This window comes from Hippoglossus stenolepis, chromosome 9 (genome assembly GCF_022539355.2).
Source record: "Hippoglossus stenolepis isolate QCI-W04-F060 chromosome 9, HSTE1.2, whole genome shotgun sequence".
NCBI classification, from domain to species: Eukaryota; Metazoa; Chordata; class Actinopteri; order Pleuronectiformes; family Pleuronectidae; genus Hippoglossus; species Hippoglossus stenolepis.
The window spans coordinates 29,031,378-29,054,320 of NC_061491.1; the positions used below are offsets into that span (position 1 = coordinate 29,031,378).

At 46.4% G+C, this 22,943-nt stretch overlaps 5 protein-coding genes across 10 annotated transcripts; 1 reads left to right on the forward strand and 4 right to left on the reverse strand.

The window, feature by feature from the left end:
• Position 1: 1 nt before the first annotated feature.
• On the reverse strand, positions 2–2,251 carry LOC118114763 (putative uncharacterized protein BRD3OS). The gene has a single exon (XM_035165397.1). The coding sequence runs from the start codon at positions 1,330–1,332 to the stop codon at positions 1,018–1,020; it is 315 nt and encodes a 104-aa protein (XP_035021288.1). The 5' UTR covers positions 1,333–2,251; the 3' UTR covers positions 2–1,017.
• Positions 2,252–4,495: 2,244 nt separating this feature from the next.
• Positions 4,496–10,213, reverse strand: chek2 (checkpoint kinase 2). 2 transcript variants are annotated; one of them, XM_047341169.1, is made up of 15 exons: positions 9,971–10,213; positions 8,794–9,109; positions 8,402–8,526; positions 7,674–7,806; positions 7,317–7,407; positions 7,124–7,220; positions 6,917–7,015; positions 6,697–6,761; positions 6,531–6,630; positions 6,338–6,424; positions 5,581–5,744; positions 5,233–5,345; positions 4,955–5,040; positions 4,780–4,848; positions 4,496–4,706 (listed from the first exon to the last, which is right to left on the reverse strand). In XM_047341169.1, exons 2-15 carry the CDS (start codon positions 9,098–9,100, stop codon positions 4,605–4,607), a joined length of 1,638 nt encoding a protein of 545 aa, XP_047197125.1. In that variant the 5' UTR covers positions 9,101–9,109; positions 9,971–10,213; the 3' UTR covers positions 4,496–4,604. The 2 variants fall into 2 exon arrangements, with proteins under 2 accessions (XP_047197125.1, XP_035021177.2); XM_035165286.2 differs by having other exon boundaries at positions 6,962–7,015; positions 9,971–10,167.
• On the forward strand, positions 10,106–14,727 carry entr1 (endosome associated trafficking regulator 1). Of its 3 annotated transcripts, none has more exons than XM_035165353.2 (10): positions 10,106–10,283; positions 10,535–10,719; positions 10,782–10,853; positions 11,000–11,076; positions 12,838–12,922; positions 13,011–13,084; positions 13,176–13,287; positions 13,863–13,925; positions 14,020–14,159; positions 14,396–14,727. In XM_035165353.2, the coding sequence occupies exons 1-10, from the start codon at positions 10,241–10,243 to the stop codon at positions 14,472–14,474; spliced, it is 930 nt and encodes a 309-aa protein (XP_035021244.1). In that variant the 5' UTR covers positions 10,106–10,240; the 3' UTR covers positions 14,475–14,727. The 3 variants fall into 3 exon arrangements, with proteins under 3 accessions (XP_035021244.1, XP_035021246.1, XP_035021245.1); XM_035165355.2 differs by having other exon boundaries at positions 14,467–14,727; XM_035165354.2 differs by having other exon boundaries at positions 10,108–10,283; positions 10,550–10,719.
• Positions 14,581–19,644, reverse strand: ccdc180 (coiled-coil domain containing 180). Of its 2 annotated transcripts, none has more exons than XM_047341171.1 (10): positions 19,554–19,644; positions 19,016–19,258; positions 17,276–17,364; positions 17,114–17,169; positions 16,882–16,991; positions 16,260–16,373; positions 16,095–16,172; positions 15,925–16,020; positions 14,998–15,093; positions 14,581–14,692 (listed from the first exon to the last, which is right to left on the reverse strand). In XM_047341171.1, the coding sequence occupies exons 2-9, from the start codon at positions 19,022–19,024 to the stop codon at positions 15,001–15,003; spliced, it is 645 nt and encodes a 214-aa protein (XP_047197127.1). In that variant the 5' UTR covers positions 19,025–19,258; positions 19,554–19,644; the 3' UTR covers positions 14,581–14,692; positions 14,998–15,000. The 2 variants fall into 2 exon arrangements, with proteins under 2 accessions (XP_047197127.1, XP_035021267.2); XM_035165376.2 differs by having other exon boundaries at positions 17,114–17,172.
• A 90-nt stretch (positions 19,645–19,734) lies between these two features.
• On the reverse strand, positions 19,735–22,866 carry card9 (caspase recruitment domain family, member 9). Of its 2 annotated transcripts, none has more exons than XM_035165283.2 (7): positions 21,669–22,866; positions 21,007–21,132; positions 20,616–20,804; positions 20,436–20,493; positions 20,217–20,344; positions 20,074–20,132; positions 19,735–20,003 (listed from the first exon to the last, which is right to left on the reverse strand). In XM_035165283.2, exons 1-7 carry the CDS (start codon positions 21,735–21,737, stop codon positions 19,910–19,912), a joined length of 723 nt encoding a protein of 240 aa, XP_035021174.2. In that variant the 5' UTR covers positions 21,738–22,866; the 3' UTR covers positions 19,735–19,909. The 2 variants fall into 2 exon arrangements, with proteins under 2 accessions (XP_035021174.2, XP_047197126.1); XM_047341170.1 differs by lacking the exon at positions 21,669–22,866 and adding an exon at positions 21,232–21,599.
• Positions 22,867–22,943: the final 77 nt, after the last annotated feature.

The window sequence follows — 22,943 nt, forward strand, 5'->3', positions numbered from 1 at the left end:
CTTCTTTACAAACATTTATTTAACTTTTTTAGTTTGGTCCATGTCCCATCTGCTAACATGGAGGGTTATGATCTATACTCATCTCAGTTCCTCGGCGTCTGGCGCTGCTCGGTTGTCATGACGATAGTTTGTTAGGTGAAATAATTACTAAGTTTCAGACGAGTCAAAACTAAACGTAAACACTAATCGTTAGTTTTTCTTCCCATCGTTTCATCTGAAGAAAAAAAGTTTTATTTTGGACATTTTACAGACAAATCAATAACAACCTAAAACAACGGATACAAAGACGCAGTGACAGACGGACAGCTCGTTGCCGCAGGAACCTCCTCTGTTTTATTTAGTTGATGGTCGAGCTTCGGTGGTTATAGTTAATTTTTGTATTTTAATAAGAAAAAGGAAAAAAGTGATTTTATGTATTTGCATGCACTCCGGCCGTACGTTTCTTCTTCCGTATGTTTGAGCACTGTATAGTAGCTGTATAGTTCCTGTCCGACGTTTAGATCGCCCAGAGAGAGAGAGGACGAAAAACAACACGTGAATAATTTGATGTAATTACTGATATGATCCTTATTTTCTGAGTTCATTTGTTTTCATAAATAAACGTATAAACTGACCCAGTCCACTCTCATTCATACACACACACACCTACTGTATACATAAATACACACACACACACACCAACTGTACATTCAAATACACACAGTGAAATGTGTATTTTACTGATGAGGTCAGAGTTAACACATCACATGAATATTGTTATACATGTGAGCACATGCGTGTTCACGTGTATCAGAATATTCATGTGTTGTGTGGGCGGAGCCTGTGTCAGCTGACTGATGATTCTAATTGATTATTGGACATCAGATCAAACTTCATCTTAAACGTCCTGACCTAAAATATCACGAGTATGAACTGGAACTTATTCAACTAAAAGTTTTAACATGTTCCAGAAGTTCAGAAAAGTTCCTGAAGAAAGAACGTGTAAAATAAAAATGATGACTTGAGTCAGTGTTCTGTCTACATGATGCTGCAGATCCTGGACCGTCCCTCGCCGTCCTCCAGGCCCCTCTTGTCCCGAACCAGCACGGCCTGGTTCCCGTAGCTGCTGTACCAGGTGGACTGGCTGCGGCTCAGGTAGGTGGAGGGAGGCGCCATCTCCAGCTGCTGCTGCTGCCAGATCATCAGGGACGTGTCCCGGTACCTCAGCCGAGAGAACGACTCCGACAGGGCCTTCTCTGCCAGGAGGGGCCGCCCAGGAGAACCAGGAGAACCAGGAGAAGCGGAGGAGTCGGGACCAGGTTCTCCTACAGCTGGAGGATCAAAGGCCGACATGATGGCGTCTGCTGGTTCCAGCTCAGATCAAGATCTACCTGAGTCATGATCCAGCAGCAGGTCAGAGGTCAAACTGGATCTAAACAGCTGCTCGTTCATCAGGTGACCGACCTTTGACCTTGACATGTGAAACCTTCAGATTGTCACAGAGCCTGTGAACGATAAAGCTTTGATCTTCACCTGTGACCGGGGCTAGTGTTTCCACACTCAGGGTGGTTAGTCCGGGTTATTATAGGACAGGTTAGCTTTGCCCAGGTTAATGTATTCTGGGTTATCTTAGTCCAGATAAATTTAGACCAGGTTAATATATTCCGGGTTAGTTTAGTCCAGGTTATCTTAGTCCAGGTTAATTTATTCGGGGTTATCTTAGTCCGGGTTAACTTCAGGCTCAGGTGTTGAAGATCACAGAGAGAAGCTAACGGCTGTTAGCACCTGTAGCTTGCGTCCACTCTGCTGTAGGCTAACGGCTAATCCACGAGCTAATCCTGCTGTTAGCTCCGTTAGCTCCTGCTAGCTCCTGTTAGCCGAAGCTTTTACTAAATTGATGCGGTGGTGACGTCACTGTCGAACCGTTAAAACGTCAGAACACAAACGGTGACACACGAACGACCGTTAGCATCGTTAGCATCGTTAGCATCTGAAGCTGCTGCTGTTTCCAATAGCAACGGTGTGTCCGCAGTCCTGTCCGGGTAGGAACCGATGACCGGGGGACAAGGTTCCTGTGAGGGGAACCCGGGGCTGTTAGCATCTGTTAGCATCTGTTAGCATCGGTTAGCATCGGTTAGCATCATCATCTTCTATCAGATAATCATAACTATATTTATTTGTCCCCGTGAGGAGGGCCAGCTCGGTCCGGGGATGTTTGACCCAGTGGAGGTGGTGGGACAGAGGACAGAGGACAACCCCCCCCCCCTGCAGGACACCATCAGCACAAGAGCGATCCCCCCCAGTGTCTGAAGGTGGCGCTGGTCTTCCTGCAGCAGACTGGACCAGCAGCTCTGCTCCCAGTAAAACTCCCTGCACCCCCACTGGGGACTGAACTGTAACACTTCTCAACTTATTCACTGTTCTACATTCATTTGTAAACAAGTCTGTGCAATATAAACAGTTATATCCATTCACTGTACATATGCTGACATAATATATTTCTTTACACTGTATAGACCGGTTTAATTACATTTATATTTTTTCTATATATTGTTCTATATTTCTATTTCTTTATATTCCTTCACCCAAGTACTGGATGCTGCTTATGTGATGTCTTCTGCTGCTGTAACATTGCAAATTCCCCATTGATTAATAAAGGACTTTATCTTATAAGCACCTGTTCGAACAGCTTTTATAAATAAAGAAAACATTAAGTGAAAAACAAGACGACACAGAAACTTAAAATTAACTTTAAAATCATGTTGTAAAAGTTGAGGATTAAAAAACATAGTTGAGATTTTGATTCAGATAAACTTATTAGTCAATCACATTTATATCATATTCACAAATCAGTTTGTCAGTTTGAATCAAGATTGAAGTGGAAATATGAAGAATAAAATCAACATTTTCACTGGAAGGAAAAACAACTTCTTCCTTAAGAAACAGATAAATAGTTGAACTAGTTTAGAATTATTGTTTTCACCTTTAGTTTCTCTTCAATGGGATTTTATTTCACTTCAGTTTTCATCATCAGCTGTTTCCTCTTTCAGATGTTTGAACTTTTATTGCAAAGAGTTTCAGCTGATTCCAAAACTAAGAAATATAATTTTTTATGTTTTCACACATTCCTCATCACAAGCAGCGGAACTAATGATATACTTATACTAACCCCGTACACACACACACACACCGCAGTAACTATACACACACACGTACACACGCTGCAGTAACTATACACACACACACACACATGCAGTAACTATACACACACACACACGCTGCAGTAACTATACACACACACACACACACGCTGCAGTAACTATACACACACACGTACACACGCTGCAGTAACTATACACACACACACACCCACGTACACACGCTGCAGTAACTATACACACACACACGCTGCAGTAACTATACACACACACACACGTACACACGCTGCAGTAACTATACACACACACACCGCATAACTATACACACACACGCTGCAGTAACTATACACACACACACACGTACACGCGCTCAGTAACTATACACACACACGTACACACGCTGCAGTAACTATACACACACACGTACACACGCTGCAGTAACTATACACACACACACACGTACACACGCTGCAGTAACTATACACACACACGCTACACACGCTGCAGTAACTATACACACACACACGTACACACGCTGCAGTAACTATACACACACACGTACACACGCTGCAGTAACTATACACACACACGTACACACGCTGCAGTAACTATACACACACACGTACACACACTGCAGTAACTATACACACACGTACACACGCTGCAGTAACTATACACACACACGTACACACGCTGCAGTAACTATACACACACGTACACACGCTGCAGTAACTATACACACACGTACACACGCTGCAGTAACTATACACACACGTACACACGCTGCAGTAACTATACACACACTACACACGCTGCAGTAACTATACACACACACACACACACACACGCTGCAGTAACTATACACACACACACACACACACACGCTGCAGTAACTATACACACACACGTACACATGCTGCAGTAACAATACACACACACGGTGCAGTAACTATACACACACACACACACACACACGCTGCAGTAACTATACACACGCTGCAGTAACTATACACACACATGCTGCAGTAACTATACACACACGTACACACAGTGCAGTAACTATATACACACACACACACACACGTACACACGCTGCAGTAACTATACACACACGTACACACAGTGCAGTAACTATACACAGTATCTGTACAGACTCCACACATGGAAAGTGATTCACTGTCAAATCCAGCATCAGTTTAAAGAGACTGAAATAATTTGTACTTTTAGATTTTAGTTCAGAATCTCTGAACCTCTTATTGCAGCCAATCCTACGACCCGAGGGTCACATGACTCGCTTCACCTGTGATGATGAAGATGTGTGATCAGCTGATGTCATCACATGACGAGGACACGTTGAATCATTTCAAAAATATAAAAAGATTTATTAGAAAAACTTTATTTACACTTGACAGTTTCAGCAGGGACCAGTTGAGTCACATGACCTAACGCCTGAATCGGATTGGTCCACTACAACAGGACAGGGGGCGGGGCTTTGTGCCGTTTTCCCGGGTGTTCGTCGTCTTTGTCTCCTTCTCGTCCTCGTTTCCTCCCTGAGGTTGACTCCGCCTCCTGTAGAGGAGGGGTCAGAGTGAGTCTTACTAACTGTGTGTGTGTGTGTGTGTGTGTGTGCGTGTGTGTGTACCATGGCAGCGGCAGCGAGGTCTCCAGCAGGGTACATCAGTCTGTGAGCGGTCGCCATCATCACATGATCCTAGAAACACCACAACTTCATGAGTCCACACCCACAAACTACATTTCCCACAATGCACCTGCCGTGCCCGTGGTAATGTAACTAATGTCATGTAGTAGTTAGTTACCTGTAACCAGGGATGAGACAGAGCTTCTTCTATCGTCATCCTGTCACTGGGATCAACAACCAGCAGCTTCCTCACCACATCCTTAGCTGTAACACACACACACACACACACACACACACACACACACACACACACACACACACACACACACACACACACACACACACACACACACACACACACACACACACACACACACACACACACACACACACACACACAGCTGTAGTACTGCAGTAGTATTACTGTAGTACTGCAGGTTGTAGTAGTAGTTTTACCTTGGTCAGAGACTTGTCTCCACTTGGACTGAACCATCGTAAATTCTCCTCTGATGATCTGATCTGTGACCGAGTGACTGAACGTCTCATGGAACGGAGGATAACCCCCCAGACTGAGAGACAGGTAGAGGGGAGACAGGTAGAGGGGAGACAGGTAGAGGGGAGACCGGTAGAGGGAGACAGGTAGAGGGGAGACCGGTAGAGGGGAGACCGGTAGAGGGAGACAGAGGGGGACCGGTAGAGGGAGACAGGTAGAGGGAGACAGGTGAAAACAGTGAAAACAGTGAAAACTCAAACCGATACAAATTATGAGAGACAGACAGACTGAGGGTGAGACAATGAGCCTACCAGACGAAGAGCAGGACTCCGAGGCTCCAGGCGTCGACAGCGAGACCATAACCTGTGGTGGACGCCTGAGTGAAGACCTCAGGAGCGAGATACGAGGGCGTCCCACACAATGTCCTCATCAACACCGTCTCCTCCAGGATCCTGGACTGGTTAAAGTCTGTCACCTGAGGGGGGCGCCACAGAGACATATACAGTATTTAAATATAAAGTATTGACTGTCCATCACTCTGTCCTCGACCTGACTGTCCATCCCTCTGTCCTCTGTCAATCACTCTGTCCACTTCCTGACTTTCCATCCCTCTGTCCTCTACCTGACTGTCCATCCCTCTGTCCATCACTCTGTCCTCTACCTGACTTTCCATCCCTCTGTCCTCTACCTGACTGTCCATCCCTCTGTCCATCACTCTGTCCTCTACCTGACTGTCCATCCCTCTGTCCTCTACCTGACTGTCCATCCCTCTGTCCATCACTCTGTCCTCTACCTGAGAGGAGCTGAGGCTCTTTGACACAGTTGACTCCTGCTGCCTTTAATCAGCCTGAGGACAAACCAAGACTCTGGAGACAGAAAAGACAAACTACTGTGATGAATTAGGTGCAAACACATAAAGACAGAAAACAAAACTTATAAAGACGCACTCTCCACCACCGCACTCACTCCCAGCATGCACTGCGACAGAGAGAGAGACAGGTTTGATATCAACCCAACACAGACTGAAGCTCCACCTCCTGGAAGAGACATCAACCAATCAGACTTTACCTTAATAAGACAGACGTCTTCCTGAGAGGACAGAAGGACGTTCTCTGGTTTCAGGTCCCTGTGGATGATCCCGTTACTGTGGAGGTACTACACACGCACACACACACACACACACACACTCTTACATTGTGCTGCAGACCAGGGGACCGCTGATGCGGCACCTTAGTAACCATAGCGACACAGCTGGACTCACCTGCACCGCTCGCAGCATCTGGTAGAAATAAAGTTTGGCGACAGATTCTTGAAGCTGCTGCTGAGACTTGATTCTGTGGAACAGTTCGCCGCCCTCCATCCTGAAAACACACACTGTCAATAAAGTTTACTTTGAAAACAACTTTATCGAACACATCCCAACTCACAGCTCCAGCACGATGTAGAAGCTGTCGTCCGTCTGGTAGAAGTCCTCCGTCCTCATGAGACACGGCTGCAGGACAAGAGACGAGAGACGGATCCCCTTTAGAACAGTATGATTTAATATGAACCTTTATTTTGATTCATTATTACATAGACTTAATATTGAGGTTATTATTGGAGTTTTGTGAATGAATTGCATCTAGAAGCTGGTGCACGTAGACACGCCTCTTTTAAGCTGTTATATTTCTTCTTCGTTGGTGTCAGACTCACGTGGTCGATCCTCTGGAGAATCTCGATCTCTGTCTTTGCATTTCGTGTCGCCGTCTGTGATTGGACAAAAAAGGAACAGCATAGGTCACATGATCAAGGTTCCTATTTTTCATTGTCTCAGCAGCCTTGTTTGCAGTTCTCAGCCAATCAGAGCACACTCACCCCTTCAGACTTAAAGTTGTTCTTGTTGATTATTTTCACTGCAAATTTCTTACAGGTCGATCTCTCAAAGGCCAGTCTGACTTCACCACACACTCCCCTGACACACACACACACACAGACACACACACAGACACACAGTGTCACAGGGAGACATCATGTGACATCACAGTGGCGTGTAGCGTGTCAGACTCACGTTCCGATTCGTCGAGTGAACAGATATTTCTCCTGAAGTTCTTTAGGTAAAGTCGACTGATCATCAGACATGAGGTCAATGAAGACAAAGACTGGAGACAGACAGGTAGACAGACAGGTAGAGACAGACAGGAAAAGAGGACTTCATGAAAAATCCCTACAGGGTTGTACATATGGCTGCTGGAATTGCTGTAGCACCTGCAGGGGGCGCTGCAGGAGTTGATAATTAGTAGATGATAGGTTTTTATTAAATTGACATTAAGAATTGGTAGAGGCCCCCGGTGTCTCGTCCTGCAGCTGGACACAGACGGACTGAGACACCAGCTAATATTTACATGTGAGCACATTAACTTCTGACCTTTGTTACGTTGCTCAGCCAGAGCGAGGACAGCGTTGTTGACCAAAGGAAGCTTCTTGTTTTTACCAATCAGGTTCCCGTCCACAAACGTTCCGTTATTACTGTAGTCCTCCACAAAGACCTCACTGTCCTCCTGTGAGACAGACGGGCAGAGACACAGATAGACAGAGAGACAGGCAGAGATCAACAGTAGCAGCAGCATAAGCAGTTTTCAGACCTGAGCTCCAGGTCAAATCCAGAGACTCGTCTCCAGAGCTTCTCCAGAGTTTGTGTTTCACAGCTGAACAACACAGCAGCAGGTTTTCTGCACAGACTCGTTCACAGCATCAGATCCTCCTCATGGTTCAGGTGAGAGGGGGGGGGCAGCCGGGTGCAGCAGACAGAGACAGGAAGTGACGTGTTACCTCTGCTGCAGAGGTCATGTGATCATGTTGACATCACCTGACACCTTCAGCTCGGATCACCACAAACTCTCTTCACATCTTCGTCTGTGAGATTTGTTTTAGTTTCTTCATGTTTGTGTCCCGTGTTAGAAGCTCCCCCCCCCCCACTCACTCAGTGAATCAGTGGAGGATCCTCTGCTGTTCACACTGCTCCTGGATCTAGACTTTATACAGGAGCTCAGGAGGAGGAAGACAAACTGAGTGTGATCCTCCAGAGAAGATCCAGAGAACTGAGGAGCTCAGGTCTGAAGCAGCTGTTAGCATTAGCATCAGCAGTTATCTTACTCTGTAGATCCTAAAGTGTTTCTTGCTGTAGATTTTGAACTTTTTGGATCCTGGTTCTTCAGGGTCGTCAAGAACGTAGTTACACTTAGAGTCTCGTCCAAACAGGTACTGCTCCTCTATACAGTCTGTAAACAAACATAATATAGAACATAGAACTAATAACATTAGTACTCATAATAATATCATATTAGAACTATCATAAGTAGTAACATAATAGTTCTCATTTTAATACTAGGATTAGTAATAAGGCTAGTTTTATTCCCAGTATTGTGACTATGATTAGAACTAGCATAAACTTTAAACTGTGAGGAATAGCACCACTGCTAACAGAACTAGTTTCAGAATCCCCTCCATGCTTCCATGTGAGTTAGCAGGTTATAAAGTGAACTCACCGTGGCTCCTGAAACCTCGCGCCATGGGCAGCAGGCGGCCCCAGGGTTGTTGCTCGGGCTCCTCAGGGACAGACGCCAGGGGGACGGGTATGGTGTCCATGCTGCTCAGAGTCCCTGAGCTGCTGGATGACTGGCTGGCCGAGGCTGGTCCACTGGAACCACTTGAACCGGACTGAGTGGACTGGGCCTTGGACGGGGACTGTGTTGACTGGGCCTGGGACGGGGACTGGGTGGACTGGGTTGACTGGGTGGACTGGGTGGACTGGGACTGAGGCTGGTCCCCTTCATGTGGAACCTCCTCAGACATTCTGTCTCTCTGTAAATTAACATTAGAACAACACATTCGATTTTAGAGGCAACGTCATCGTTTCACTACATATATATATATATATATATATATATATTCTTATATTATTTACTGTTAACTGGTTTGTGACTTCCTGTCACTGACCAAACGTGACTGTTCCTTTAGTCTGTTATCAATAAAGTTTTAAACAGTATAAATAGAGTTGATTTGAACAGGTTGATTTTCTCTCATCAGAATCTCACCTGTCTTCTCTCCTGTGTCTCGTCTCTCCTGTGTCTATCTCTCCTGTGTCTGTCTCTCCTGTGTCTGTCTCTCCTGGTTCTCACCTGTGTCTCTGCTGTCTCTCTCCTGTGTCTCTCCTGTTGACTCTCCTGTCTCTCTCCTGTCTCTCTCCTGTCTCTCTCCTGTTTCTCTCCTGTTGACTCTCCTGTCTCTCTCCTGTCTCTCTCCTGTTGACTCTCCTGTCTCTCTCCTGTCTCTCTCCTGTGTCTCTCCTGTCTCTCTCCTGTGTCTCTCCTGTTGACTCTCCTGTCTCTCTCCTGTCTCTCTCCTGTGTCTCTGCTGTGTCTCTGCTGTGTCTCTCCTGTCTCTCTCCTGTGTCTCTCCTGTTGACTCTCCTGTCTCTCTCCTGTCTCTCTCCTGGTCTCTCCTGTTGCTCTCCTGTCTCTCTCCTGTGTCTCTCCTGTTGACTCTCCTGTCTCTCTCCTGTCTCTCTCCTGTGTCTCGCTGTGTCTCTCCTGTCTCTCCTGTCTCTCTCCTGTCTCTCTCCTGTTGACTCTCCTGTCTCTCTCCTGTGTCTCTCCTGTGTCTCTCCTGTGTCTCTGCTGTGTCTCTGCTGTGTCTCTCGTGTCTTTCTCTCCTGGTTCTCACCTGTCTGTCTCTCCGGTCCTCGCAGTGTCCTCGGGGTTTCACCGAACACCGGAAGTCCGAGGAAACGTGTTTCCTTGTACCGAATCCCACTTTCACGTCACGTGATGACGTCGGCCAATGAGAAGTCAGAGTATTGATCACATGATTTTGAATGTGCGTTAGTTTCCGGGTCTGAAGTTGAGAGACGGCGGGACCGAGAGGACGAGGGGATCGAGTATGTGACGGATCAGAGACGGTGTCCAATCAGAGAACGAGTCCTGCTGCGTCCTCATGTCCAGACACAGGAGCTGTAAGAACCTGATCATCTCAGACGGTGAGTGTGACGTCAGACAGGTCACATCTGTCCACTGATGGAGAGACAGAGGACAGAAGGTCGTCTTCTTCTTCTTCTGGTTTATTGGTGGTGGTCAAGGTGCATTACCTCCATCCACTGTGTTTCAACATCCTTCTTCTCCTTCTTCTTCTTCTTCTTCTCCATTCGCCACTCTTTTATATTTGATGTCTCATATCATGTGACAGAGGGCTGATCCCATCAGAGGTCACAACTCTGTTAAATCTCCTCAGCTTGTTTCTTCTCAGATGAGGAGGTTAAGGCTGAGGAGCTCAACCCGTTCTCCTTCAAAGAGTTTCTACGATTGAAGAACCAGGACCAGGATCAGGACCAGGACCAGGACCCGGATCAGGACCGGGATCAGGATCAGGATCAGGATCGGGACCAGGACCAGGACCAGGACCAGGAACACAGTGAGGTATGAAGACCACAGAGTCTCCATCAGATGAACAGTATCACTGACTGAGTCTGTGTCTGTAGTCCTGCAGCTCCTCAACCTTTGACCCTGATGTCCACAAACGTTTCCTCTCTGAGCCGTCGATGGCACCACAGGTAGTGACATCATCACAGAACTAAACCCCACTAACTAGTGACTAACCCTCAGTAACTAGGAACTAAACTAACATTCAACCAGGAACATGAATGATTCATGTTCACTTTGAGTGACAGGTTAAACACCTCTCTGTCTGTCCAATCAGGAGGAAGACAAGGATTGGGGGTGGGGCTTCCAGTGCGTGGCCAGCAGCTCCTCCCTTCTCTCAGAGGAGGAGACCAGGTGAGTAACGTCACAAGTTGTTCACGTGAACGTGAGCTGGACAACACACGTTTCTTCTGATGGTTTTGATAAATAAAAAGTCTGCTTTGGTTTCACAGCTACAGACTCACAGGCACTGGTCTGTTCGGACAAATAAATGAAAACAATTCTTTCCTTTCCAATATCTTGGTTTTATTACATATCATTGAGCTGACGCTTTAATCCAGAGAGACTCAATAAGAATCAACCGTGAGGAACAAACCAGAACGACAAGATTCAAGAAAGTACAATTTTCCTAAAGAAAGCCAAACTACAAAGTGCTTCATGGAAGTGTATAGTTCTTATTTAAAAATTTTTTAACCAAGCTATAGTCTGAAGAGAAGTGTCTTCAGTCTGGAGGAAGATGTGTGGACTTTCTGTCCTGATGTCGATGTGGAGCTGGTTCCACCGTTTAGGAGCCAGGACAGGAAACAGTCCTGATGTTGTTGAGTGAGAGCTGTCCCTCACAGTGAGGGAGCAGCTGATTGGTCGATGCAGAGCGGAGTGGACGGGCTGTGAGGTTTGACCATGTCCTGGATGTAGACTGGACCCGATCCGTTCACAGCACGGTACCAAATCTGTGCAGCGGTTCCCGGCCACAGAGCCACCGGGCTGCTAACACCCGCATCCCCGACCACAGGGCACCGGGCCGCTAACACCCGCATCCCCGACCACAGGGCCACCGGGCCGCTAACACCCGCATCCCCGACCACAGAGCCACCGGGCACCGGGCCGCTAACACCCGCATCCCCGACCACAGAGCCACCGGGCACCGGGCCGCTAACACCCGCATCCCCGACCACAGAGCCACCGGGCCGCTAACACCCGCATCCCGACCACAGGGGCACCGGGCCGCTAACACCCGCATCCCCGACCACAGAGCCACCGGGCCGCTAACACCCGCATCCCGACCACAGAGCCACCGGGCCGCTAACACCCGCATCCCCGACCACAGAGCCACCGGGCACCGGGCCGCTAACACCCGCATCCCGACCACAGAGCCACCGGGCACCGGGCCGCTACACCCGCATCCCGACCACAGAGCCACCGGGCCGCTAACACCCGCAGCCCCGACCACAGAGCCACCGGGCACCGGCCGCTAACACCCGCATCCCCGACCACAGAGCCACCGGGCCGCTACCACCCGCATCCCCGACCACAGAGCCACGGGCACCGGGCCGCTAACACCCGCAGCCCCGACCACAGAGCCACCGGGCCGCTAACACCCGCAGCCCGACCACAGAGCCACCGGGCCCCAGCATACGCCGCATCCCGACCACAGAGCCACCGGGCCGCTAACACCCGCAGCCCGACCACAGAGCCACCGGGCACCGGGCCGCTAACACCCGCATCCCCGACCACAGAGCCACCGGGCCGCTAACACCCGCATCCCCGACCACAGAGCCACCGGGCACCGGGCCGCTAACACCGCATCCCGACCACAGAGCCACCGGGCACCGGGCCGCTAACACCCGCAGCCCCGACCACAGAGCCACCGGGCACCGGGCCGCTAACACCCGCAGCCCCGACCACAGAGCCACCGGGCCGCTAACACCCGCAGCCCCGACCACAACTATAGTTTCAGTCTGCACTTTTCCTGAGAGAGAGAGAGAGAGAGAGAGAGAGAGAGAGAGAGAGAGAGAGAGAGAGAGAGAGAGAGAGGGGGAGAGAGAGAGAGAGAGAGAGAGAGAGAGAGAGAGAGAGAGATGTTCCAACATAAACATTAGAACTTGAATCCAACAGGTTTTGCTCTGAACCGAAAGGAGGAGACAATGAGATGTCCATGACTGAACCAATCAACTCCTTCAGGAGAAGGAGCGACATACAGGTGACCCACACACTTTAAAATTAAAAGGAATCTGGCGTTAAAAGAGACATAAATCTGAACAGGGCTTTTATTTTGAAATGTGTTACAGTTGAAGGAGGACAACATGGCGTTGAGGAGAACCATCAGAGAGCTGCAAAGAAGATCAGATGCTAAAGAACGAAGGTGACCGCCCAATAATCACACACCAGCTGATCAATAGAAAACAGAGTATTTACCCATCATGCCTCTGTTTGACCCCCACACCCCTGGTCAGGGTGCAGGAGCTATCGGAGGAGCTGCTCCAGAGGAGACGTCAGGATGAGAAGGAGGCTGAGGATCTGGAGAGCATGGTTCACTCTGTGGAGCAGAACCTGCACCTGATGACGGTACGCTGAACCACAGGTGTCAGGTGACCAGTTATCTGTGACTTCATGTCCCTCAACGTGTTTCTAATATCATTAGTCTCTATCTCACTGGGGCAGCTTCAGACTGAGCTCCTCAGTTCTCTGGATCTTCTCTGGAGGATCAGACTCAGTTTCTCTTCTCCTCCTGAGCTCCTGTATAAAGTCTAAGTCCAGGAGCAGTGTGAACACAGCAGAGGATCCTCCACTGATTCACTGACTGAGTGTGGGGGGGAGGAGCTTCTAACACGGGACACAAACATGAAGAAACTAAAACAAATGTCTCTGGTGAAAAAGAGAGTTTGTGTGTGTGGCCCCGGGGCCTCACAGTGAGATCACAGGAGCGTTAACATGAAGCAAGTTACTTTGTTCAAGTGGAAAACATGTGATTTCCCCCCCCCCCCTCGCATGAAGCCTGAGAATCTGCTGCTGAGTTGTTCAGGTGTGAAAGAGAGAAAATCTGGAGCCAAATCTCAGAGTTCATGTCTGAAAACAAGTGAAGGTGAGATAATATCTGTTGTCTTTGTACAAATAAAGTTGAATTGACGTGTGTGTGACAGAAGCGAGCGATGAAAGCAGAGAACAACGTCAGTAAACTGAAGGCGGAGCTTCAACAGCTGCAGGTAGTCAGAAAACTTCATTTGATCAGATTTATTAAAAACCTTTCCCATGATGCAAGTTGGAGTGAGTGTGTACGTGTACGTGTGCACGTGTCAGGTGGAGGTGGAGTCTCTGCGGTCGGAGAACGATGGTCTGAAGGCAGCAGAGTCTCAGGTCGTCATGACGATGAGACAAACTGCTCTGGTGGCGTCTGAGTACCTGAACAAGATGGCAAGCCACGCCCACTCCTCCATCCGGTCAGTGTGTGTGTGTGTGTGTGTGTGTGCAAACACAAGGTAAACAGGTGTCTCACCTAACCCTATGACACTTATCCAATGTACAAATAACATTGGATCGATTAACTTCGCTCCTTAAACCATAAACAAGTTGAAAGATCCATAAAATAAAAACAGCTTCTCAAGATTTACTAAATACAACACACAGTAACTGGACCTGTCTATGACCTGTCTCTCTCTCACCTGTCTCTCTTCAGTCAGCTGCTGGGAGAGGCGGAGACTCTTCGTCTCGTGTCTCACCTTCTTCGTTCTATTGATAAAATCTCAGAGTGTTGAAGCTGTGATGGACGTGTGGACGTGTGGACGTGAGGACGTGAGGACGTGGTCGTCATAGAAAGCTGCTTTGATGACATCACAGCAGCAGGTTGCTGATTGGATAGATTCTGTATCAGTGCAGACTGAAGATGATGTCATGACGTTTATTCTTCAAATATAAACTTTATTAAACAGTTTGTCAACGATGTTCTGAGATCAGGTTCTGTTCCATCATGTCGCTGTAAAACAATAAAACACAACATTCAGAACAGTCCTATGTGGACCTGTCTATAACCTGATATGATTCTGACCTGTGTGGACCTGTCTATAACCTGATTCTGGACCTGTGTGGACCTGTCTATAACCTGATTGTCCTCCAATGTGGACCTGTCTATAACCTGATTCTCCCTGTGTGGACCTGTCTATAACCTGATTCTCCTCCTGTGTGGACCTGTCTATAACCTGATTCTCCTCCTGTGTGGACCTGTCTATAACCTGATTCTCCACTTGTGTGGACCTGTCTATAACCTGAATCTCCACCCACCTGCTAGTCATGCTGCTGCAGGTTTTGCTGGTGTTGGAGGAGCAGCAGTAGACGGGCGACTTTGCGACGGTTCACCAGCAGAGACTGGTTCACCATCTGACACAGAGACAGAGGAGAAGTGTGTCAGGGTTCCTCAGGTTCTCAGAGGACAAATGTTCTGGACGTGGACGACTATGATGTGCTCATTAGAATAATATTGATGCATCCTGATACATTGTTTTTTTTTTTAAATGATCATTTTAAATTCAGAACAGGGTCCGAATATGATTCTATTTGAAACATAAACTAAAGTTTCAAGGTCTTTCTTGTCACCATACTCAGGTTCAATGAAATTGTAAGAGGCTTCCTTCTCTCCGAGAAATATTTATATACAGGTGTTTATATATAGCAGCATCAGTGTTCAAGAATCTCAAGACCAAATGTCTATTCTGAGACTGGGAGTGGGCGGAGAGTATCACCTGTCACAGGGGAGGAGACTAGAGAAGGGGAGGCTATATAAGTGTGTGTCCTCTTCAAAAACCTTTGTTTGAGACACTGCTGCCACACCAGACCAAAGGAAGGCCTGAAGCATTATTTCTTAACCTAGAGGATGCATTAACATAAAACATCCATTACACCATCCTTCCTACCCTTCCTCCATCCCTTCATCAACTTCACCACTAATGAATGGGTAAATGGCTCTTGGATCCTTGTGTTTGAATGTGCACACCAGCCAGAGGTTCTATGGTCCAGTAATACTGAACAACTGAATCAAATAGAATTTATAGTCTTTTTTTCAATCAGCAAATAACTATACAGGAGGAAGAGTAACTGAATTTTAGTGCAAACAACTGTAAACAAATGGAGCAAACACTCCCTGAGGGTGAGATGTGTGTAAATGTTGTTGTGAGAATGAACCCGGGTCAGAGGTCAGAGGTCAGAAGTTACCGTGGCTATGCTGTGGATCAGTCTGTGGACATCAGGTGGCAGCAGGAAGCTGATCTTCTCCAGCAGGTGGCAGTATTTCCTGAGCACAGCTCTGATCTACAAACACACAGCTGTTAGAATGTGACCCTGATGAAACGTCAGTGTTGACCTTTGACCCTGAGGAAACTCACCTGCTTGATGCACTGACTCTCACATTCTGTCAGTTTGTGTTTCAGCTCCATGATTCTCTTCATCTCGTCCTGCAGCTGCTGCCACACACATCATATTCATATATATATTATACATATAAACACTTACACACAGCATATATATGTATATGTATACCGTGTGTTTACCTGCAGATAGACGGGATGTATGGGTGTGTCTTTAAGTGTTTTCGGTTTGACGTTCACTTCCTGTAGAGTCGACATCATTTCCTGACTGATAGACGTCACCTGAGCCTCACACACCTGAAACAGTAGAGGGTGGAGCCTGTGAACGTGTGTGTGTGTGTGTGTGTGTATCACAGACTGTAAATAAACATGGATGGCATGACATCTCTATTGCCCCCTGGTGTCTGGCTGCAGTATAGGTTATAAACCTCCTCCATGTTAAAAGATGGGACATGGAGCAAACCACAAAATCAAATTAGACGTTAAATAAAAGTTTGTCAAAGATGTTTCTGTCACTTCAGGTCGTTCTTCTCTCTCTGATGTTTGTTCAAGTGTTTCTGATCACTTTGGTTTGAATTCGTCATGATTGACAATTGAGACCGACTCAGGATGGTTGAGAGTGTGTGTGGGCGGGGCCTCGATAACACGATCACTACTGCACAGACTGTAAATGACGTCATCACCACAAGATGGCACCGTTTGTATCTGAGATATTTAAGCTTCACTTCAGGAGTGTCGTCATCTTTATTAAGTCGTCATCAGTTGATGTATAACATGTATAACATATGTAACATATATATTCTACCTGACTGAGTTGCGTCAGTTCAGTTTCCAGCTGTTTCAGAGCGTCGTCATGTTTTTCCCGCCTTTTCTCCGCCAGACGTTGGATGATGTCAGAGCTCGGACACTCGACCACTGAAATAGAGAGGATGAGCTCCAGCTGTGATTGGTCGTCACATAGTGACACTCTCACTCCGATTTCATATCAAACTGAGTTTCAGTGGAACGTCTGTAGTTTTTCATCATTAAATACGAACCCACAGTGTGAGGAAGTCTGCTGACATCATCAACATCATTATCCACCTGCTGTCCCCTGCTGGACAAACAACACAACTACCTGAGAGACACAACAATGTCAACAGCTTGAGACTGTCTCTACCCGTCTGTCCCTACACCTCAGTGTCTATGTGCCTGTCTACCTGCTGCACTGTGTGTTGCTGTCCTCAGCAGACAGACAGTCTGTCCTCGTGTCACTCTGTCCAGAGAACAGAGACCTGGACAGTTGAACCTACAGACACAGAGAGACACAGTCAGACAAAGCTACATTAGCTAACATAGCTACATTAACCCTTTGATACACAACATGGGTCAAATGTGACCCGGCTCAGTTTTTATTTTCTATATCTTGGCATTGAATGAATTTCATCATTCAGTATTTGGAGAAAGCCTGAGACTGGGAGATGTTGGTGGACGTGGGCCAGCGGCTCCCAGTCCCATCACACATTGTCACTACCACCCTGAGACCTGATGCTCTGGTCCAACACCCTGCTCCTCGTCTACTTGGTAGAACTGACAGAACCCTGTGAGGATAATGCTGATGAATAAGAGGAAAAGGCTGCGATGCAGACACGGCATTTGAGGCAGAGCAACGTGGCTGGAAAGCAATAGTTGGACCTGTGAAGGTCGGCTGCAGGAGTTTCATTCCAACATCCACCATCAGGTTGCTCAAAGATCTGGGATCCATGGACAGGTCCTGCTCCAGACCATGACAGAAACATCACACACTGCAGAACGCTGCAGCCAACGGCTCTGGATCAGGAGGAAAGATCCCAACTGGGCCCCAGGATGCTCGAGACCTGTACCCAGATCAACCTGTGGGGGGCCGGCCTCAGAAGAGGGTGTCTGGTGATTAAAAGGCCGAAACACCTGAGGACACTAAGGTACACAGCTGAAGACATGTCCCGAACATCCGATTACATCAACTAGCAGAAGGCATTAATTAGTGTGGCAGAACGTTCATTACGTATTCTCCATCTTGTCTTATTATTAAAAGGGAAAAGTGTTTAGTTTAAAAAGGCAAAGAGGTAATGATGTCCGATCTACTGAGCAGCCACATGGTTTTCATAGTACTTTCATAGTGCTGCCATACAAGCCAGTAGCCAGTCAGATTTACCTTTAGCCTCAACGTACTCTCAAGTTCGACCTGTATCATTGATTACAAGCCCAAAGCACGTGAGGGCACTAAGGTGCAGAGTTATGTCCCTAACATCGGCTGGTGGCCACTAACACATGCTAACATCTACGTCCAAACGTACACGGGATATTTAACTCTCGTCCTATAGTCTCAATTAGGTATTCCCCAATTTACTTGTTTTGATCATCAGAAATCCTTATTTTATTGTTTCCTTTGTTACTTTTTGAATAAAAGCCATTTTTGTATCTCTACCCTTCTAATGCACAACATGGGTCAAGCATGACCGGTATTCATTTCCTGTTTTATTTCATGCATGAGTGGTTTCTTTGCTATATTTTTAAAATAAATATATCTTATCATTTAATATTCTAAGTGTTCATTAAATATCTTGTTTTTGATTAACACAAATCATTATTTTGCTTTCTTACTTTATAAACAAATGTAAATTGTGTATTTCTACATCACTTTTAAACACACACACACTACAGTATGTATTCACTACAGGACACCTGCCATTCATTTCACACATCTGATGCATGTGAGTCTTATTTTACAATCCATTACTAGTGAGAAAGAGAAGCTAACTAGCTAACAGCTAGTTAGCTTCTTTTCTGGCTAGCTAACCATAACAATCAACAAGATAAAACTCCAAATAACAGTTTATACCTAATAGACTGATTGATATGCATTTGATTTTCTCTATCCAGAGTGTCAGTCTGGCTGCTCGCAATCATTTCAGACTTACGATTGACATGGTCACAAAGATGCTGGATGAAGAACAGGATGAGGAAGATGAGGAGGCAATTCTTTGTCTTGATTCTGAGTCTGAAATCTCTGAGGCTGAGGAACTAGAGTCTAGGTCCTAGACTTTGTTCTACAGGATCAAGCTGGAGATGGGGGTGAGTCTTGGAACCAGCTCTGCTGCATGAAGAAGGCTCCTTTGATGACATAGAAAATGAGTCCTCTATGTCATCAAAGGAGCCTTCTCCTAAATGAAGAAGGAAGAATAAGCTATAAAAGAATAAAGCAAAGAAACATCCAGCCATGCATGAAATAACACAGGAAATGAATACTGGTCATTTTTGACCCACGTTGTAAATTAGAAGGGGTTTGCATAGCTTGTGTATCAAAGGGTTAACGTGACATAGCTACGTTAGCTGACAAAGCAACATTAGCTAACACAGCTGCATTAGCTGACAAAGCTACATTAGTTATCATAAACAAGAGCTCAAACTCAGACCTGGTCTAACTGACCCGGGTTATCAAAGTGACCTTTGACCCACCTGAGCATCGAACAGTTGACTGTAAACTGCTTTGATCTCACACATCATCCCAGAGACTGTTAACGTTTACCTGTCACCATGACAACCAGCCTGTGGCACCTTCATGGTCCACAGAGAAAATTGTACGTTCTGATCTCACACTCTCTCACACACACACACACAAGAGAACCAATGAAACACGTTTGTCAGTAAATACTTTATTGATTTATTATAATTATTATTATTATAACTGATGTGATTAGACACTTTTACTACGAAATGTTTGTGATCAATCGTCAATAATCTGATCAATATTCTGACATCTTCAACACTCAGTGATGTCATGCTCAGATTTGATCATGTGATCTCAGGGGAGCTCAGTCCCACTCGGTGATGTCACTGCTGCTGCTATCGTCAAGGTTACTGGCTGCATACTCCTTACAGATGACCTTTGACCTTAGTGCTTGCTTCCTGTTGTCATGGAAACAAAAACATGCTGAAAGCTGCATTTTCTCCAGAGCTGAAATGAATCTGAACTCACCTGCGATAGAAGAAGTTCGGACGAGTCCTGAAGGTGAGACAGTCGTCTGTCTGCTTCTCCTGCACACACAGAGAGAGAGAGACATGTGAGAGAGAGAGAGAGAGACAGAAAGACAGGATGTGAAGAACCATCTGGTGTATTACCCATGATGCAGTAGGGCTGGTCTTCAGTTCAGACTCTGCAGCGCCTCCTACAGGAGAACTGTTCTGCTGCAGAGCTGATGCCGCCGCAGGCTTCTGCAACGTCTCACTGTGAACCGCCTCACTGCTTCCTGTTCAGTCACATGACAGGACGTAACACGTCACATGACAGGACGCAACACGTCACATGACAGGACGCAACACGTCACATACAACTCTGACCTTCTACTGTCTTCTCTGTCGGTTCCTCCTCTTCCTCACTGCTCACACTCCTCTCCCACTGAATGAGACAGCCATCATCATGACATCATCATGACATCATCATTACATTCCACACCTGCTGTCATTAACACACTTGTCAGTCTGAGCTGCATCAGCCAATCACAACATCCTCCTTCTCACCTGGTGAGTGTTGCAGGTGAGTCTGCGGGGGTGTGTCCTCCGTTGTAGCTCTTCCCCCTGTGACCTCAGCAGGAGGATCTCCAGCCTATCAGATTGCTCGGTGAGTTGTCTAACCTGCTCCCTGTACTGATCCTTCTCCTGCAGGAGCAGCCGCACTTCCTCCTGCTGCTCCGCCCACGACGACAGCGCCTGCAACAATCAGAGAGATGGTTCTAAAAGAGCAGACTCCAAGCAGAGAACTGGAGAACCTTCCTGGTGTCTTGTGGTTTAACAGGGACAGGAAGTGACACATGGAGGTTGAAAACAAGAGACATGTCACTGTCAATCAGTGACATGTCAATCAGTCAATCAGCATCCACCCCACCCACCCAGGTGGATCAGGACTCCTCACCTTGTCTCTCTCTCGGATCACCTCATCCAGCTGTCTGAGGGTTTGTTTGTTTCGTTGACGGTACATCCTGGTGTCTCCCTTCAGCTGAGTGCAGCACAGCTCCAGCTCCTCCTTCTCTTCCAGACTCTGAAAACAAACACACCCAGCATCACCCCGACCGCCTGATCTCACTGACATGTCATCTACTTAGGAAATCAGACAGAAGTGAGACATGTGGACATTTACTTCAGCCTAATAATCAGACATGTTGTGTGCAGGAGACAAACAGACTTCCTGGTTTCTGTCAAATTCAGCACTTCCTCCAGCTCTTTCACAATAAAAGCCTCCGAAAAGTTCAGGTGACAGAATTTTCTCAGCAACATTTGTAACTAAAGTCACCTCCTGTGGTTGTTTGTCTCCACCAATCAGAGCCGTTTTAGTCACCTTCCTTTTATTTAAGATTCATATGAGGTCACTGACCTTTGACCTTTGACCACTGGAATCTAATCAGTTCATCTTTGAGTTTAACTTAAGCTTGTACAAAATTTGAAGAAAGTTCTTGAGGTCTTGTGTTCACAGGAATAGGACGGACGACCTGAAAACATGAATCCTCTGGCCACTAGGTGTCACCAGCGCAGAGGAATAAAGTTTGTGTTGTTGAAAGGAATGAAATTGGTTCTGACCCGAGAGCTCTGGTCCTCTGCTCTGTGGAGATCTCGTCTCAGTCTCAACACTGTAGTGAGGAGGTTCATCTGAGGAGCAGGATCTCCTTCCTTCTCCTCTTTCTTGTCCGTGTTTTCTTTCTCCTCTTTACTCTCCTCCCTCTTCTCCTCCCCTCTGTTTGGATGGAAGAACGTCTCCGAGGGCAGAGCCAGACTCCTGCTCTGAAAACACACCTGTCAACACGTCAGTCGCTGAGCTACTCACATGATCGCACATAATTCTGGTCATGTAAAGTATCAACTCTTTTCTTTCTTTTCTCTTCAAAGTGACATTTTTAAACACGGTGTCAGATGATGTCTGGAGGATGAAAGCAGATGAATTTTCAGTAAGATTACTGAAAGAAGCTGAAGTGAGATCACCAGCAGGGGGCAGCATCTGAGATTTGAAGACAAAATATTATTTGTGAGTATTATAAGTGTGACGTTTTGAGGCTGAAAGAAACTGAAGTCAGTTGAGGTGTAAGAAATTAAAACTGTTGATTTGTGTTGAACCTGAAGAAGCAGAGGTGAGTTGAAGCGTTAATTAACTTCTTCTTTCTTCGGTTTATTGGCGGATGGCAACCAACGTAAAGGTGCATCACCACCACCACTCATATTAAATCAAATATTGTTTCTGCTTCAGATTTACTGAGTGAAATGTCCATGACTTCTTCATGATTCAGTTCTTAGATAATAAATCCACCTTCATTGCTCTTTATTCCTCTGTGTGCTGGTATCTGCATGAAATATTCATATTTTGAAATCGGATTCTCAAATATCTCATTAAATCTTATTGTTGATGAAAATGACTTTAACAACATTAATGCTGAACATGAATCTGTTCCCAGAACAACCTCCTGTTTTCTAACTCTTCACTGTAATGCTGCTGCTCTCGTTAGCATCTCCAGCGTGTGAACTGACAAATGATCTGATCCCTTTCACTGAAAAGTCTGGTTTAATGAAACCAGAACCTGTTCTTCCTGTGATAGGATCTTTGGATCATCTGTATAGGGTTAGGGGTCACAATCATATGATGTTTGAAATCTATCTTCCACCAAAACTGCATTGTTGCCACAAGCTTTACGTCCTTTTTCCAAAAAAAGAAATCAGTAAACAGTGCTCCTTCTTCTTTGTTGGGTTTATTGACGTTGGTTGCCACCCGCAAATGAACTGAACAAAGAAGAAGGAGGAAATATTAAAGAAGAAGAAAGATGAACAGGATGAAGAGTTGCAGTGTCAGACTTCACCTCCTGCAGT